The sequence below is a fragment of the Zingiber officinale genome, chromosome 7A (assembly GCF_018446385.1).
Source record: "Zingiber officinale cultivar Zhangliang chromosome 7A, Zo_v1.1, whole genome shotgun sequence".
NCBI lineage: Eukaryota > Viridiplantae > Streptophyta > Magnoliopsida > Zingiberales > Zingiberaceae > Zingiber > Zingiber officinale.
This window is the reverse complement of record NC_055998.1, coordinates 31,233,545-31,252,742: the sequence shown is the minus strand read 5'-3', so window position 1 is coordinate 31,252,742 and position 19,198 is coordinate 31,233,545. Positions and strand designations below refer to the sequence as shown.

At 39.0% G+C, this 19,198-nt stretch overlaps 2 protein-coding genes across 2 annotated transcripts; both read left to right on the top strand.

Annotated features, from left to right (window-relative positions):
• The first annotated feature begins 1,275 nt into the window (after positions 1–1,275).
• LOC122001276 (proteasome subunit beta type-6-like) lies at positions 1,276–5,106 on the top strand. Its single transcript, XM_042555936.1, has 8 exons — positions 1,276–1,468; positions 1,582–1,658; positions 2,786–2,841; positions 3,005–3,077; positions 3,163–3,274; positions 3,367–3,440; positions 4,104–4,178; positions 4,748–5,106. Exons 1-8 carry the CDS (start codon positions 1,366–1,368, stop codon positions 4,877–4,879), a joined length of 702 nt encoding a protein of 233 aa, XP_042411870.1. The 5' UTR covers positions 1,276–1,365; the 3' UTR covers positions 4,880–5,106.
• Positions 5,107–5,121: 15 nt separating this feature from the next.
• LOC122001277 (60S ribosomal protein L12-1-like) lies at positions 5,122–6,196 on the top strand. Its single transcript, XM_042555937.1, has one exon. The coding sequence runs from the start codon at positions 5,395–5,397 to the stop codon at positions 6,028–6,030; it is 636 nt and encodes a 211-aa protein (XP_042411871.1). The 5' UTR covers positions 5,122–5,394; the 3' UTR covers positions 6,031–6,196.
• The last annotated feature ends 13,002 nt before the right edge of the window (positions 6,197–19,198 follow it).

Genomic DNA, 19,198 nt, shown 5'->3' with positions numbered 1-19,198 from the left:
ACAAAAGTAAAATATATCTTTCAATTCTTCAATCGAAGAAGATAAAATACAAACATAGTCATAAAATTATAATTCGAACATCAAAACTAATTTTATTCTAGCTAATAGATTAGACAATATCAAAAAGTTAAACTATTTACCCATTCATACGCTAAAGTATAAACCCTAAACATCTTGGAATCAAAGCGCTTCAAGTGAGTATATTTTTCAGTTTATTGATAATTAATATCCAAAACTAATATATATTTTCCAATTCTCCAATTGAAGAAGATAAAACACAAACACACTCATAAAATTATAATTCGAACATCAAAACTAATTTTATTTGAGCCAACAGAATGGGCAACACCAATAATTATAATAATTTACTCATTCATACCTTAAAGTATAACTCTATTGATTTTGAACATTAAAGTGCTTAAATTGAGTGCATTACTCAATTTATTGATAATTACTATAAAATTTACACATATCTCACATTACTTAAATTGAAGAAGATACAATATAAACTCATTCGTAAAATTACAATACAGACACCTAAACCTAATTTTATTGAACTTCAACCTCACAAAATCGAAAACGACCATGAACTAAAGCTTCAATTTTTCGTAGAGAAATAACAAATTAGTCGAAATATAGGGCCCACAAATTTTACTTATCGATAATTCAAGGGTTTGAGATGTTTTAGTCGGGTTCTGTTGCCTCTCTGATTTTTGCCTTCAACGTCAATGGAGATGGTTTAGGGACGAAGCCAGGGAGTGCAATGCCGATGGTTTGGATTCGCGGAAGCAGAGTGTGTCGTCGAGTTTTGGAGTCACAGAGCTGGGGTGCATCACCGAGGTTCAGAGTCGTGAAGTGATGCATCGGACGTTGGAAGAAAAAAGAGCAGTTGTACATTTTAAATTCAAATGAGATTAATATGATAAATTTATTAGGGTTAGAGAGTCGAAACAAATAAATTAATTTAGTCAGATATCATAAATAAATTTATATAGAAATGGGGACAGAATATAAATGTTTAAGTTGTAGGGAGATTTAAAAGCAATTTTCTGTATTTTATTTTGATGCATTTGCACATTGTCTTTAAACATTGTTTTTTTCTTTTTAATTACTTTGAGAAATTTAATTTAAAATGGTTACGAGTTTCAAATACAATCAGCATCTGATTTCGGCCAGCCGGGTTAGAGGGTCTACCAGGTTCCGACCCGTTTTAATTTTCACGTGGTACGCACGTGAGTCCGTCTCTCGCTTTTCTTGCAGAAGGGGGCAGAGTTGTATATTTAGCGATCCCGACTCGATCCGCAGGCGCTCGTTTCTAGGGTTTGAGTTTGCTTCTTCTCGTTTCGTCTCCAGTTCGTAGCCGCGATGGATTTCGACCTCAATGCTCCCCATTCAATGGGAACGACGATCATCGGGGTAACCTACGACGGCGGCGTCGTCCTCGGCGCCGATTCCAGGACGAGCACAGGTTGGTACTAGAAAAGTTAAAGAAGGAAGAAAGGGAAAAAAAAACTCCGAGGAAATCTTTGTTAGAGTTCATTTTGGAATGATTCTCTTTTGGTGTTTTTTTTTTTAATTAAGGGATGTATGTCGCAAATCGGGCGTCGGACAAGATCACCCAGCTGACAGACAACGTATACATTTGCCGTTCTGGATCGGTAACTGCCTCGTGACTCTTGCTTGTCAATTGCTTACGTTGAGATATTGTGTTGCTTGCCATTATTATAATTTCATTGCTCAATTCCAGCTTATTAATTTGACGGAGTTGATTTGCTGAATGTGATACTTTATGTTGCTTGGATTACATTCTGGCATTGAATCGTATTTCTAAATTGCGGATTCTTTAAGGATTACTTGACTAAACTAATTCCTATCATAAACTATGAAACACCCTTATTAATTATTATGTTTTTAGTTTAAGTTTATTTCTATTATAAACTATCATAGCTTATTTTAATTAAAACTTGTGATTTTTCATCTAAATTTTTTCCTGCCCTTGCACTATGTCTATTCCATTCATATTCCTGAGAGTCGATATTTTCTCAAATGAGATCTGCCCTTAAAATAACCTCCCTTTTCTGAATGGTATTTTGTTCTTAGTGCACGGTTACTTTGATGCAATTTTTTCCTGCTTGAAATATGTCTCTTTATCTTCTTAGCTCATAAGAGTGATGGAGAGGGCAACCAACCAGTAAACTGTAGACCTAGACTCAAACAGATGGAAATTGTGCTACTGCTGTCAATAATCATTTCCTTCTCACCTAAAATGCTTATTGGACACTATGCCACTTAGATTATCAAAGTTTCTTTCTGCTTCTCTTGTATGCAAAATGTTGGGGACATATTGCATAGAAAGGAGATATGTTGTAGCTTATGTAATTAACTTTCTTGTATCCTAGACATTTCACATGTTTGCATTGTTATAAAAGGCGGCAAGTCCCTTAGTAAATCAAATGTTATGTGTGAAGTCCTAACATTTAACAAATTTGATGGTGGCATAGTCACCAGTCAAACTGAACATATGTGTAGCAAATTACCTTGCCAATCTAAACCTTTGCTGCCTCAGATATTTATGTCATTGTATCTGCTTCAGGTTTTTAATTTGGTTTATATTTCAGTCGGTGTCTTCTTTATTTGCTAACTTATCTCCTGAGTCCTGCCTTTATAAACATCATCAGCCGTGGAGGAATTAGTTTCTGTTGAATTGTTATTTCTACAACTCTATTTTTTTTTCCAAATTTTTATGGACAAAAGCAGTCTTCGACAAATTTGTTCTTCCTTGCAGGCTGCTGATTCCCAGGTTATCTCTGATTATGTCAGATACTTCCTTCATCAACACACGTGAGTTAATTTTTATGTTGGTTTTTTATATGAACACAGATCTTGATAGTTTGTTATGTGAAGTCTTTGCATAACGATACTAAACTTTAGCCTGCTCTAGTTCTATGATCTGACCAATTAGTATAGGTAATGTGGTTTAACTGGACTTGTGTTTTTTCTTCAGAATTCAACTTGGGCAACCTGCAACTGTCAAGGTGGCAGCTAATTTAGTTAGATTATTGTCTTATCAAAACAAGGTACCAAATATACTGTTTCCTAGCTAATATGCTCTGCAATGTAACATACCTTTATTATCTCACTTGTCTTGTGATTTTTTTATAGAATATGTTGCAAATGGGTGTCATTATTGGTGGATGGGACAAATATGAAGGAGGCCAAATATATTCAGTGCCCCTTGGAGGGACTATTTTGAAGCAGCCTTTTGCAATTGGAGGTGGGTATGCCAAACTGGATAGTGAGAATCAAAAAATCTTTTGTTTTCATTGTCTTGTGCATGATCGTATGTAATTTGGTCTTTTGTCGCAGGATCTGGCTCAAGTTACCTTTATGGGTTTTTTGACCAAGCATGGAAAGAGGGGATGAGCAAAGATGAAGCTGAGGTATGAAATGTGAAGTTGTTGTTTTTTGTTTTTTTACTGTAGAGTGGAGATATTTTGACAAAAGATCTAGTTTCTCTGCAGTGATGGTATTGAGCAGAAATTTCTGTGTTATTCTGAATGTTGTGGTGATGCAACTATTAAATAAGCGAATTTGTGCCAAATATTCAGTCCATGACATTTGCCTTAAGTACTTTTGATATATAATTCCATTGTTTTATTTAACTTAGAATGGTGCCGTATTTCTCCTTGAAGCTTATTGTAAATAAATATTCCATTTTATCATTAAAAGTAGACTGGCACATTTCTCTTGTCACGTTCTAAAGAATAATAAGTTTATCTACCAAAAGGATTTCTATATTCTGATTAGAACTAAGATTCTCAAGAATTGAGTTAATTTCTGTAAACTTCTTTTTGTTTAGTACTATGAATGACAGACTGAAGGATTCTGTTTGCTTCATTGTTGTTCTGTTATTTTCATCTCAATGCTGAGAGAGTTCAAACGGTTTTATTTGCTTATTCTTCAATTTTAATCTCCTTTCTGTCAATTGCAACATTATATGCAGGCACAGTGGATTATATACTAGCTACACTTGCATTCTTTTAATCAGTCATTAGGAAGAAATTATCAGACAGAGAATGACATTTTTTTCATCCCAAATGCAGAAATTAGTTGTGAAGGCTGTCTCTCTCGCTATTGCACGGGACGGAGCAAGTGGAGGTGTTGTTCGGACAGTTATAGTGAGTATCTTAACTGTGTATATATTTTGCAACGAGCACAATACTAGTGAAAGATTTCACATTTTTGCAGCAAATATCTATTTTCAAGGGAAAAGAAAAAGGAAACGATCATTATGTTTTTTTGCCAAAGGCATATCCGTATGCTGCACACCTACAAATATGCATATAGTGGATGCATACTAATAAAATAATTTGCTTGATTCAATTTATAAATTATGAAAACCAGTCATGCGGTCCAAGTCTCAATGCCTCTAGGGAGAGGGTTGAGGGAGATGATTCACGTAGCTCTAAATATTTATAAAATCAATGTTTAACGCCAATGCTTTCATATGCTTATTTGTTCATTTGCATACCTTCTTCAATAGGTACTTGCTAGATCCCAGAAATGGTTCTCATTTTCCTTGGATGATAGAGTTTTGATTTGATTGAATGAAACAAATTTGCTGATTGGCCTTTTCAATTAATTTCTTTTCCTTTGTTGATTTAAAAGAATTGGCAGACTAATCACGTTGGAGCTTTGTTTAGACTTTAGATTATGCTTCTCAGTTGTTTTTCTTATGCCTTCACAGATAAATGCAGATGGTGTCACAAAGAATTTCTACTCCGGTGACTCACTTCCTCTCTGGCATGAAGAGCTGGAGCCACAAAACTCCCTTCTCGACATCCTCTCATCCAGCAGCCCGGAGCCGATGAACACTTGATCACATGAACGACTGAACTCCTTTCATCTTTGAATTCGTGTTTTAAACTGCATGAAGTTTGTCCAGCTTTATCGAAAACTTTAGTTTAAAAATGTGTTTTTTGGGGGCTGGATTTACATTCGCCATAGAACTTTTATAAGATATATTGTGTTTGCATATTAAAATCCAGAAATTAATACTTGCATTTTATGTCATTCTCTATGAAAATTATTCCAATTTGTTCTTAATAGTAATGTTGTTAGTTTAAATTTATCTTTTTAAAAATGTACTACAAACGTTAACACTCTGTCACTTCACTCTCTCCCTTAGTTATTAATACTTAAACGATTTTCATGTCATCCCAAAACAAGTTTTGTTCATAAATGTTTTTTCATGGAGATTAAGAAACTTAACGTATAGGTAATTTTATTCAATTAAATTTAATGAATTATAGAATTTATGTAACTAGGAGTAAGGATAGAACGATAAATACACTAAATTACAATTAAACGCTGTAACTTACTTCCATCTTCAAAATGCTAGCTTTTAAATTTAAGAAAACTACAGTGGTCAAAATGAAAATTCTCTCACGTTTATATATACTCTCCCGCCCCAGGCGAAACCCTAATCGACTCTTCGGGATCGTCACTGCTGCCGCCAACGACGCCGCGATGCCTCCCAAGCTCGATCCCACGCAGATAATGGACGTCTACGTTCGAGTCACTGGAGGAGAAGTCGGTGCCGCCAGTTCGCTGGCTCCAAAGATCGGCCCTCTGGGTCTCTCCCCGAAGAAGGTAGGAGAAGACATCGCCAAGGAGACGGCCAAGGACTGGAAGGGCCTCCGCGTGACGGTGAAGCTCACTGTGCAGAACCGGCAGGCCAAGGTCAGCGTGGTACCCTCCGCCGCCGCCCTCGTCATTAAGGCACTCAAGGAGCCCGAGCGCGATCGTAAAAAGACCAAAAACATCAAGCACAATGGCAACATCTCCCTTGATGACGTCGTCGAGATTGCCCGGGTGATGAGGCCCAGGTCCATGGCCAAGGATCTCTCCGGCACCGTCAAGGAGATCCTGGGCACCTGTGTCTCCGTCGGATGCACGGTCGATGGGAAGGACCCCAAGGATCTTCAGCAGGAGATCCGCGATGGAGATGCCGAGGTACCACTCGACTGAGCTCAGTTATCGCTTCTATTAGTAAATTGGTTATCGATTGTGCCAAAAGCGCTCTTTTTATCAATCTCTTTCTGTTGTTCAACTCTAGCATTTCTGTGACTTTGCGAAATTGCGGGCGATTTAAATTCGATCTGATAGTTTTAATAATTATTGTTCTGTTCTTGTTTCCGTAGACATCATCTATTTTTGCCTTTAATTTTTATTTCTTGGCCTGAGAATATGTTGAATCATGGGTGGAGTTTGAATTTGATGTAGTTGCTTTGTGAAGTATTGATATGTTTGTGTTTTGGTATCCATCAGCTACTTTTGTAATCAAATATTTTTGTTGTTTTTTTGGAGCTATTCTGCGTGTCTTCATGTCATAATGTTTACTTGTTGGCTTTCTTGATAGCTTTGGCTGCTCTTATTGCATTTGTGACTTAGTTTGTTCACTTGTTCACATGTGAGCACTGAAAGAAGGATAGATTACAGATAGTAAAATAGAAGAAACAATGGAGTTTATTTTTTTTTTAAGGTTGAGTTGGATGTAGGGTAGAGAATTCAGTCAAAACTGACTGAATTGAATAGATCAAAAATTAAACAAATTGAAATTTTTTTTGAACTGATTGAATTTTCCTATAAAATTGAATTGACCGAATTTTCTTATGAAAATTGAAGCGGCTGAATTTTCTTATGAAAATTGAATCGGCTAAATTTAATTATGAAAATAGAATCGATAAAATATCGATTAATTAAGATTTCAATTGAATTAATTGAAATTTTAAAATCTTATTTGATTTTAATTAAAAAATGAGATTTTATTCCATTAATTATATTTTTAAATAAAAAATAATTAAATTAATATTTTTATTCAATTTAATTGAATTATAAAATTAAAATAGAAATTAAATTGAATTAATTAAAAATTGAACTGATTTTTTTTTAAATAAAAAACTAAAATAATCTAATTGAATTTTTAAATACGGTTATTTCAATTAATTTGTTTTTTTTTTTAAATTTTTGTTCACCCCTAATTAGATAGGGGCGGATCTTTTAGTCCATAAAAAAAATAAATTAGGGAATTATGATTATGATTCGGCTATAATTGGTTGTGATTCCTCTCAGTATATCGTCTCATTTATGTTATAGTTTGAGTTGGGGCGAATGGTCAGAGACTATCCGGAGATCATTGGTAGTGGGCAAGAATAGTATCTGAATCTAAAAATCCTCCTTTAATTATAATTAAGGATTTCTTATATAGCTAGAGCGGCTCTCACAAATTGCGGATACTAATTTGTTAAGAACCAATCGAATTGAAGCTATAGCATCATAGTTGGATGGAATCGAAATATCTACAAGATTCGGGTCACAATTTGTATTGATTAAACAAATCGTTGGAATATCCAAAATTACACTCTCGAAGAGCCGTATATTTAACAGCCTAGCTCTAAGTGGAGGGCGGCCTCTGGTCATCCGCTCCAACCTAAATTATAACGTGAGGGGACGGTGGACTCAAGGAGGAAACACAACCAATTATAATCAGATCACTGCTACGATTCGATTATAATTACAAGTGCTTTATCTCCTAATACCCTTATTTTATTTTATTTTATTTTATTTTTTTATATGGATCATTAAATATGAGCTTAGTTGGACGTGTGAATATAGGACAAATAAGTTAGAATATTAAAAAAAAAAAAAGAATTTGGGGTTGTTACGAAAAAGTTTTTTTATGCATTTGAAAAAAAATAATCCCAGTTAGCGGCATTGACTATTTCTAAGGTGATCGGCCCGATCCTACGGAAATTTTCTACCAACCACCAGGATAAATCGGGAAGCACACGCGACGATTAGCTTAGAAGCCCAACATCCTTTGATTGCACCCCTATTTAGAGGGAAAATTCTTACAAATACGTTGTAATCGAAGTTTGAACCACGAGTGTTTGCATAACAACCTGGATGTTCTACTGTGACACCATGACCCTGAGGACAAGATGCATTTGAAATAAAAAAAAAGATAATAATCTCAGTTAACCTGATTGACTATCTCTGAGGATGACTGGCTTGATTCCACTAATGTTTTTCTACTTACCATCAGGGTAAATTGGGAAACGCGACAGCCAACCTAGAAGCCTATCATCTTTTGTTTGTCTCCCATTTAATGGAAAAATTCTTGCAAATACTGCATAGCTAAGGATCGAATTATGGATACCTGAGTGATAATCTAGATGTCCTACCGCGACATCATAATCCCAGGGACCAAGATGCATCTAAAATAGAATGAATACGAGATGATGAATAAATCTCCGAGTTAGATACATATGATAAATATACCTATTAATTTGAACGTATGTAAAGTAGAGAAGATTCGATTAATAATGATAAAATTTAAAAATTATTTAATTATAAAGGTTATATAATAAGCTTTCGTTTGATATGGATGATAGGATTAGGATTATATTTTCAAAAAGTTATTAATATATCATTTAGTAGGATTAATTAAGGGTAGAATTAGAGTTGATTAGGAGTGAGATTCATAATGCCTAAGCATGGAATGATTATTAATCTTATCCTCAATCCTATCATAATCAATCTAATTTTAATCCTATCACTCTTTATCAAACGGAGCCTAAGAGATTGAGAGTCTAATGAATTAGCCCTCATTTGAGATACATGCTTTTGTCCAGTGGATGATTTGAACACTTTTTTGAAAAAAAAAAAGAAACTCATGAAGTGGAGGATTTGAGCATTGGTGAAGACAACTGGGTCGTGAGAGGGTGTGACTTGTAACTATGCAAATAAATTTGGTTATGGATTGTGTTTCTATATAGCATTTGCAACATATAAATGTAGTAAAATTCTTATTTGGTTCAAAAATTGGAGTCTTTTCACACTTCAATTTTGCATGCATTATAAATTTATTTCGTATGTTGATTGTCAAAACAATTTGCATGGCTAAAATTGCTCAATTTCACCCTTGTTTAATGATTTATATATAGTGTTGATATTATTCCTTTACGCGTCTGTGCACGACGGCGAATGTGGCATCTGAGCATGGATTTTTTTTTCTTTTATTTCCCAAAATCCAAAATTTTCTATGCCATGTCATTTGATATTTTTTTTATTTTCTAAAATCTAACTTTTCCTATCCTGTGACGCTATTCGCTCGGGATTCCTCGCCTCGCCAGTCCTCACTTATCGATCCCCGCCGTCTTTTGTCGCTGTCACCACATCTGTCAACAGCTGCCGAGCCGTCGTGCACAGACGTGTAAAGGAAGTTGCGCATATATACCAAACAAAAACAAAATATTTGAATTTATTTGTAGATTTTCACAGTTGATTTGTAAATTTCTTTGGGATAAAAAGTAAAAATAGCATAGAATAGTTTACATGTGACTTGTGTATTAAAAAAAATGCACTTCAATTTAATATACTCTCATGGTAAAGGGATCCCACAAATACGAGTCAAAGATGAGAATAATAATCAACGTGAAGGTCAAAATTAAGATAATCAAAGGTAGAAAATTGTCTAGTCACTAAAGGTTGCTGAAACGATGGTAATTAGCCGAACGGGTCTGAAAGGTTTGTTCGGCTCGGAGGCTCATATGAGTAGATCATTCGTCCGATTAGGACGATTATAGAGAAGACATTAGATGCTCACAACTGTGATGACCCTATAAGAGCTAGTCCGATCGGACCACATGTCTGGTCGCGTGAGGAACAACCTACCGAATCGAGCGATCGTGGAGAAGAACAGCTGAGATCGACTGGGTGGGGATCACGGCCGAGCGGCTCCCTTTCTAGGCCAAACAGTGGGACCCCTTGTTTAGCTCATTGTATCCTTCTGGGAATTAGTGTCGTTGACAGAGGGCATGGTTAATAGGCAAATCATATGACAGAAGCTTCTACTGTCATGTTAGAGATTTGCACGTCCTGTTAAGGAATGGTGTCAGAGACACTTTTCTAACAAGTGTTTTCATAAGATAATTGAGAAAATATGTACGTGCCTTGAGAAGCGTGCACATCTGCTACTACAACACTATATAAAGGGGCGGGCCATGCAATGCCGGAGGTATGCATCATTTGTGATTAGGTTCATGTTGCTATAGTTCTTTGCCATTTTTCTACTATTCCTATGACTGACTTAAGCGCTGAAGGGCCAACACCGGGGACCCCTTCCCTGACCCCGCACTGACGTTCTTGGTTTTGTAAAGCGGAGTGGAGTCTTCACAAGGTCAACTACTGAGCCACATCCCCAGCCAACGTCTTCACCGTTTTTGGACATGATCATATTGGCGCAGTCTGTGGGAACTTAACCTGTATCCGAGATGTGGAGATGGAGGACGCTGGATGATTTACGACCGTGACATTAACGAAAGAGGAATTGGACATACTGATACAAACCCGAGCAACCAAGATGGTGGAGCAACAACAGCAGGCGATGGCTGAGCGCCAAGCAAATGAACCCGCGACATCAGCAGTGGGACAACAGACTGGCTACAGAGACCGAGTGGAAAATATATCTACTCGCAGGCCAAACAAGAATTCGACCAATGCGTATGGGGATGCACCAAACCCCTTTCATCGAGCATTGCTCTACACCCCTTCAGAGAAATAAGGCCGAGCGGATAAAGAGCAAGAATCTTCCTTAAATGACACACTTATCTGAGACGGAAGGAAGGGAAAGGCACCAAGGATCGATGATTCCCCCGAATGGATCATCAACAGGAAATTCTCTCAAGGGATCATGGACGACCCACTACCACGACATTACATGTCATTAACGATCAAGGAGTAGAATGGGACAACCGATCCAGAGGACCATCTGATCAAGTTTGACAACACAGCCACGCTCCATCAGTATACCAATAGAGTGAAGTACCGAATCTTCCTCACCACTCTTTCTGGATTAGCACAGAGGTGGTTTAGACGCTTGCCAATCGGATCAATCCACAGCTTCAAGGACTTCCGGACGGCATTTTTGCCAGCAGCTGCCATTACTAGAAGATGAACGTTAACTTGTTCGTTGTGAAGTAAGGGCCCAAGGAGACATTGAGGGCCTACATTAAGAGATTCAACCAAGTGACCATGGATATCTCATCAATCACCCTAGAGATATTGGTAAGTGCCTTCTCGCAGGGGCTTACAGAAGGAAAATTCTTTCTCTCACTCATCCGGAAGCTGTCAAAAAACTTCGACCACTTGCTCAGGCGCGCCGGTGAATACATCTACGTGGAGGAGGCCCAAGCAGCACGAAGGAAAGAAGTGCTCACTGAACATAATGTCGCCCCTGAACGACGACCGACCAATAGGCATCAACCACCAAAGGACCCCGAGCGGGAGCAACTTAGCTGCAACAGGAGCCCCGAGCCCATGCCGTGCAACATGTGGAAGCAGAGCGGCCGAAGGCTGCGAAAGGCAAGCCATGGACATCGTTGGTTTGCTCCTACCATCGCTCGACAACACATAATACCCAGGATTGTTACGACTTAAGGCCAGTTTCAAGCCAACCGGCTCCTCCAGGATATCACCACCATTCACCCTCTCTCGATTGGAATCATCGACGCCGATCGGACGGACGATGGGAAGAAGAAAGACTAGTGGCTAAGCAGCGTCAACGCTAGTCTCAACAAAAAGGTAATGCAAGTCTCACCCGAGCTTCGATTGAGCGGGCTTGACCTTTATCTCGGGAGGAGGAAAATTAAAGCAATATGGCTCGAGGCGAAATTGGAATGATTGCCGAAGGGTCAGCTGATGGTGATTCCAACAAAGTAAGGAAGTCGCATGCTCAACGACTGGAGATACATGCTATGGGATGCAGCAAGTGTTGGTGCGGTTAGCACTAACGATCTAACTCAGGTTTTGATGAATGACAAATCATGTTAAGTTAGGTTTGTCGTTATCTAACACTCTGATCGAGTGTACAGGCTAAGTCTCGACAGGTCGACGGGCTAACCGGATGTTTGGCACGAAGTCCAAGCGGGTCGATGGGCTGACCGGACGCTTGGCGAGAAGTCCAAGCGGGTCGACGGGTTGACCGGATGCTTGGCACGAAGTCCAAATGGGTCGAAGGGCTGACCGGACATTTGGCACAAAGTCCAGCTAGGTCGACGGGCTGACCGGATAGCTGGCGAGAAGTCCAGACGGGTCGAAGGGCTGACCGGACGTCTGGCAGGTGAGTAAAGGTAAGTCACTGGAAGGGAGTGACTGTGAGGGCGCGTTCCCGGGAAGGGAACATTAGGCGTCGATCCGGCTTAGATCCATTTCAGATATCTGAGTCGAGATCGTGACTAGATTCCGGTCTCGGAAAGACGAAATCTAAGTCATACTTTTTATATTGAACTTATAAATTGTGCTAACACTTTGTTTTGTAGGATATACATTATCTATTTGCCTCGGACTGACCTTGTCTTGCAGGAAATATGTTCCCTGGAGAAAGGTGGTCCGGGCACCCGGAGGCGAATTCTATCCTGATCAAGGCGTCGACACGTGGAGCTCGCTGGTTGGACCTGCTACGTCACACCAGGGCGCCTGAAGGGATCCGGGGCGCCCCGAGCCTCATATAAAAGAAGGGGCAGGGGTGGAGCTTCAACAACAACTCAGAACTGAAAACCTACTCTCCTGTGCTCTTGCAACGCTGCGAAAGATCTCCGACAAAGCTCTGTCTGTTCGTTTCTTATTTCATAATTGTCGGTATTTCTTGTTCTAGCTTTTCTGTACTTAAACTCTGTAATTGAATATTCGAATTGCTAGTGATTGCCCAACGAAAGTACTCAACGAGTACGGGCCTTGGAGTAGGAGTCGACACAGGCTCCGAACCAAGTAAAAAGGTTCTGTGTTAGTATTGTTCTTTCTTTTCCGCTGCGCTTACTCTTATCGAAATTTTTATAATCGATGTTCACCCCCCCTCTATCGAACGATCAAGATCCAACAAGTGGTATCAGAGCAGGTACCGCTCTGATTTGGTGCAACCACCAATCAGATAAAGGGAGGGTCTTTTTAAAGAAAAATTAGATATCGTTCGTTCTTAAAATACATCAGAGTAGGTATTGTTGGAGCAATCCCAATGGTCTGCGGGACCATGTGTTTTGGTATTTGGGCAAAGGGTTTAAGTTAGGTTCACCCTTGTATTTGATATGTGTATTTGAGTTGTGCAGGTTTGCTGGATACACATGTGACTCAGGTTGATGGCTTCGAGTCTGGTGAAGGATGGAGCATCCGAGGAACCGTGGACAAGGCAGCGAGGACAAGGGCCGAGGGAAGCGACTTCGAGGCATACGCGAAGGATGGCATTGGGGACGAGCCGCGGGCTTAAATGCATCCAAGGGACGTGAGCCAAAGGAAGTAGGCTTGAAGGCAAGAGGTCAAAGCTGCAAATGAAGTGTCAAATGAGTCGTAAGGGCGAGGGTACGAGTGCATGAGAGATTGTACTCGGAGTAAAATCCTAGTTTTAGGGTTTTACTGTACCGTTACTGTAGCAGTACTGTAGCAATCGACTGCATGTTTTAGCAGTCGACTGGTAGGCGGGGTTTTCCAACCCGTGGCCTTTATAACCAAGCCTTGGGAGCTTGGTTGGGGCTGACGAAATAGAGGTGGTTAACCCCTATTAGTAGTCTACCTGTGCCCTAGCTTGTAAGAAGTTCTTGTGAGAGTTGTGGTGAGGTTTCTCCACCCACAAGGAGCTACGTGAGCTAGCCGGAGGTCTTCCGGGGAGTAATCCATTGACGGATAGGGATCGCCCACCTTACGGACACGCCGTGGAGTAGGAGCTTTATCTCCGAACCACGTAAATGATCGTGTAGCTTGGTTTGCATTCTTTCCTTTAGTATTTAGCTTTCTACTTGCTTTGTTTGCATTTCCGCTTGCGCACTAACGTTGTAGAAAGAAGCGAGTATTTGGGGGCACCGTCTATCCAACCCCCCTTCAAACCGGCCGTCCGATCCCCAACAAGTGGTATCAGAGCGAGACCGCTCTCCATTGGACTAACCGCCAAGGAAGCAAAGATGGTCGGCTTAATTGAACCACCAAAGCTTGAAGGTAGAGGCTTATGGGACATCACATATTGGATGATGAAGATGGAGATCTTCTTCAACACGGATTGGGACACCATGATGGTGGTCAAAGAGCCGTTCGAAGTCCCGAAGGACAAGAAAGGGAAGAAGCTCTGACCACGATATTGGACGGAGGAGCAAACCTCTCGGTCAAAGGCAAACGACAAGGTAATATCTATATTAATTGATATTTTGCCTAATGACATAATGAGCCTTGTAGGTAAATACGAGAATGCTCACGATTTGTGGAGCAAGATAAAGAAGGCTCAATGGGAAGAACCTATGCCTACACAAGAAGAAGAAAAATTCGAAGAAACGGATGAAGAAGCTCAAGTAGAGGAGGAGCAACCGGAAGGTGAAGAGCACTCAACTTCCGAGGAGAAAGAGGAGAAGGATGAAGAAATGTCATCCACTAGTGTGGATGAGGAGACATCCTCAAAGGTTGAAGAACAATCCAAGACAAGTGAAGAAGAAGAAGAAGTCTTGGAAATCAACCTAACAAGCACCTCCACCGAAGTGAAGTCAAAACACCATATAATATGTTTCGGGTGCAATGAAAAGGGACACTACAAAAGTAGATGTCCTATGGGTAAGAAGAAGGTATCTCCTAAACTCAATTCAATTTATTTTGAATCTAATTTGAGTTGTAGGAAGAAGAAGGAGAAAAAGCACATAGTGTGCTTCACGTGTGGTGAGCGGGGTCATTACCACACCAAATGCCCAAAGAAGAAAGAGATCAAAAAGTTGGCACATTTGAAGAAGGAGGAAAAGAAGTGGAGGAAGAATGGAGGCTCATATCAAGGGGGAGCTCCAAAGGTAAAGGGTAAGGTAAACCCTAATTTAAATTTAAAGTCAAATTTAAATTCCTCCATGCATGCTAGGAAAAATAATGATTATCATCATGTAGCAATGAAAATTTTTTTATTTAGATATCATGATAGAAGTAGGGTAATTGTCGATCAAACCCCTAGGAAATCTATGCATGAAAAATCTAGAAACAATAGACCTAGGGAGACCCAAGGCATTAATCCCAAGAAGGGGAAACATATGCCTAGAAAAGTGGGTAGGTCTAGGAATGTCCATGGTGGACATGTTGATTCTAGGGTTAGAAACCTAGAAAGAGAAAATCAAGCTTTGAAGGCAAAACTTGATAAGTTGGAGAAAACCCTAGAAAGATTCAATGTTGGATTTAAGGGTTTAGGTATGGTGTTGGGTAGCCAAAGACCCAACAATGATAGAACGGGTTTGGGATACCGATCTAGTGTCTCCAAGGCTAAGGGAAAGTCTTATGCTAGGGTTGCATATGACTATAGTAAGGAGAAACCAATAAATGGCAAGGGAAAGTCATTTAAAGGTAAGGAGAAACTAACCAAGGTTTAAAAGGTTAGATTTGTAGGCCAAGTGTCACCGGGGGTGCACCAATGTGGCCTAGCCATTGTGGATGAGTCACCTAGGGAGGTGACTAAGGTTAAGAGCTCTAGGGGGAGCTCAAAGAGTCAATTTGGGACTCATGGCCAATGGATCTCAAGGGGGTTTTACTTGGGAGTCTAGACAAGCCATGGAATGTGCCAAGTGGTTTGGAGAAGGACTTGAGTCTCAAACCTAGGGTTTTGGCACAATTGGTTTATGTTTCATGCAAGAAATATGACAATTGGGGTCATATAGCATGAAAATTGATTTTGGATGTATAGATGCCATATAAACCAATGCTAGGGATGCATTGTGGGTTAGTATGGGCAAATACATCAAGAGGAAGTCAAAACTAGGACTTTAGGTCAAGGTTCAATTGAACTTTTTAGCTAGTTTTGTGTTTTGTGTCAATCTTGGGATTGGTGATAGATATATTTTTATATATACTTTTCCCAAGTAGATATTGATATAATAGACCTCTCTACAAAATTTGGAGATTTTTGGAGGTCTGTGGAATTTTTGGCGCATTTCTGAAGTTGGCCAGAAAAGGCTGATTTTTTCATGAATAGTGTACCAGTCGACTGGTAACACTGTTCACGAGCACAGAATGTCTTTGTAAGCTCGTTTTCATGGGGTCAGTCGACGGGTACTTCTTGCAGTCGACTGATACCAGTCTGAAAGTGTTTTCAGCATTGGTTTTTGACCGGGTCAGCTCATATAGATGTATGAGATCCATGGGAGATACATACATGAGTTTAGGGTCATTTGGATGACAAGTTTTCAATAATTGGGATATTGTTGGAGAACTTTTTGGATGTTAGGCAAAGGGGGAGAAGTAAGGTTTAGTTGGGAAAACCTGAAAGTATCTTTGTGTAGGGGGAGCCTTGGAATAGGTTCTTAAAAAGCCCATTGTAAAAATCCTAGCTCATGGGGAGCGTAGGTGTAGGGGGAGCCTTGGGATAGGTTCCAATGCATGATGCATTGTTTCGGCGGTTGCCAAGTGTGTAGCCTTGGCAACATAAGTCCATTCGGCGTTGTAAGTCCAAGTGTGTAGCCTTGGCATCGTAAGTTCATTCGGCAGTGTAAGTCTAAGTGTGTAGCTTTGGCAACGTAAGTCCATTCGGCGATGTAAGTCCAAGTGTATAGCCTTGGCAACGTAAGTCCATTTGTTTTAGCATGTTTATTTGCTATATGTTTTCCCTAACTTAAACGTATTGCCAAACACCAAAAAGGGGGAAATTGTTGGAGCAATCCCAATGGTCCGCGGGACCATGTGTTTTGGTGTTTGGGCAAAGGGTTTAAGTTAGGTTCACCCTTGTATTTGATATGTGTATTTGAGTTGTGCAGGTTTGCAGGATACACATGTGACTCAGGTTGATGGCTTCGAGTCCGGTGAAGGATGGAGCATCCGAGGGACCGTGGACAAGGCAGCGAGGACAAGGCAGCGAGGACAAGGGCCGAGGGAAGCGACTTCGAGGCATACGCGAAGGATGACATTGGGGACGAGCCGCGGGCTTGAATGCATCCGAGGGACGAGAGCCAAAGGAAGTATGCTTGAAGGCAAGAGGTCAAAACTGCAAATGAAGTGTCAAATGAGTCGTAAGGGCGAGGGTACGAGTGCATGAGAGATTGTACTCGGAGTAAAATCCTAGTTTTAGGGTTTTACTGTAGCGTTCTTATGTGATCTTGAAGCGTAGCAGTCGACTGCATGTTTTAGCAGTCGACTAGTGCAGTCGACTGGGGCAGTCGACTGGCAGCAAACAGAATGTCTCTGTTCGCTCGGTTAGTGTGAAATCGAGCCATTGGGATGTAACGGTCGAATTTCCACAGAGGGCAGTCGACTGCATGTTTTAGCAGTCGACTGGTAGGTGGGGATTTCCAACCCGTGACCTATATAACCAAGCCTTGGGAGCTTGGTTGAGGCTGACGAAATAGAGGTGGTTAACCCCTATTAGTAGTCTACCTGTGCCCTAGCTTGTAAGAAGTTCTTGTGAGAGTTGTGGTGAGGTTTCTCCACCCACAAGGAGCTACGTGAGCTAGCCGGAGGTCTTCCGGGGAGTAATCCACCGACGGATAGGGATCGTCCACCTTACGGACACGCCGTGGAGTAGGAGCTTTATCTCCGAACCACGTAAATGATCGTGTAGCTTGATTTGCATTCTTTCCTTTAGTATTTAGCTTTCTACTTGCTTTGTTTGCATTTCCGCTTGTGCACTAACATTGTAGAAAGAAGCGAGTATTTGGGGGCACCGTCTATCCAACCCCCCTTCAAACCGGCCGTCCGATCTCCAACAGGTATCACTCTGATTTGGTACGCCTTTCGTTTTTTCCCTCCAAAACTGGTTTTGAAAAATACATCGTCATCTTTTCACCATTATTTAGTATCGACAAAATATTACATTTTCAAAAATTTGAGATAATATTTTTTATTAATATTTTAATAATATTTTATTATTTTTTAAAAAAAATTATATAGTGAAAAATTATATTTTTTCTCCAACACTGCTAATCCAAGACCAAGTCTTGGGACCTTTTCTCTGTTTCCGTGTGTGCAAGACCAATGCCTCTTCAAGAAGGATGGAACCCCAACGAACTACTACCGTACGATCAAGATTTCAACTACTGGAGGCGAAGAATGGAATGTTTTTTAGGAAGTCTAAACTTTGATTATTGGCTGATATTGAGAAAACCTTCTCAGAACTAAATACAAATGTAAGTAAAATTATTTGCAATGCTTTACCTAACAATGTTTTATGCAGACTAGAAAAGTATAAAGATGCACATGAGCTTTGGATCCAGTTAATCAAACTTCACGAGGAGCAGATGGAGCTCGAGGATCAAGTAAAAATCAAATTCGAACTCGGGTCAGATTCAATCGAAAAGTCTACTGAATTAGGAGATGCGGTTAAGGTAAGTAATATTTACCAAAATACCCCTGCTAAAAGTAGTTTAAAGAATATATATGTTAATTTGGATATTTCTGAAAATATCTGTAAAAATAGTGTAGCTAGCAATACTTGCAAAAATACTCCTAGGATATTTTCTGATAAAATAAATCTAATTAATTTAGAAAATTCAGAAAATCAGAAAATAATTAATAACCTTAAAAATTCAAAATTAAACCTAAACAAATCTGAAAGTTCAAATAATAATGATGAAAAGGTCAATATTGATCTAGATAAAATTAATAAATTATTTAATAATCTAGACAATATTAATCTAGAAAATTCTATCCAAACCCAAGATAATTTAATTAACAAAAAATTAAATTTTAATGATAAGAATAATCTAATAAATTCCACTAATTATATCAACTTAAAAGACAAAGAAAATATAAAGATAAAATCAAACACTTTGATTAAATCAAAACTAAATTTAACAAAATTAAAATTAAATGTTAAAGATAACATATTAAACAAAGATAATCTGAAAAATTCAAAATTAACAGTTAATAAAAGGTTAAAAGATAAACCTTTAAGGAAATATAATTCAAACAATTTAATTAATTTAAATTTAAAAATTAATAAAAACTTAAACTTTAAAAATAAGCTATTAAAGAAAGATAGTTCAATTAACCTAATAAAATTGAAATTAAAAGAAAATTTAAATATTAAATATACTCTTTTAAAAGGAAGATAATTTAACCAATTTAATTAATTCAAAATTAAAAACTTAAATTTAAAATTACAAAATAAATATTAAAATTTAACTAAAACCAACTCTAATTA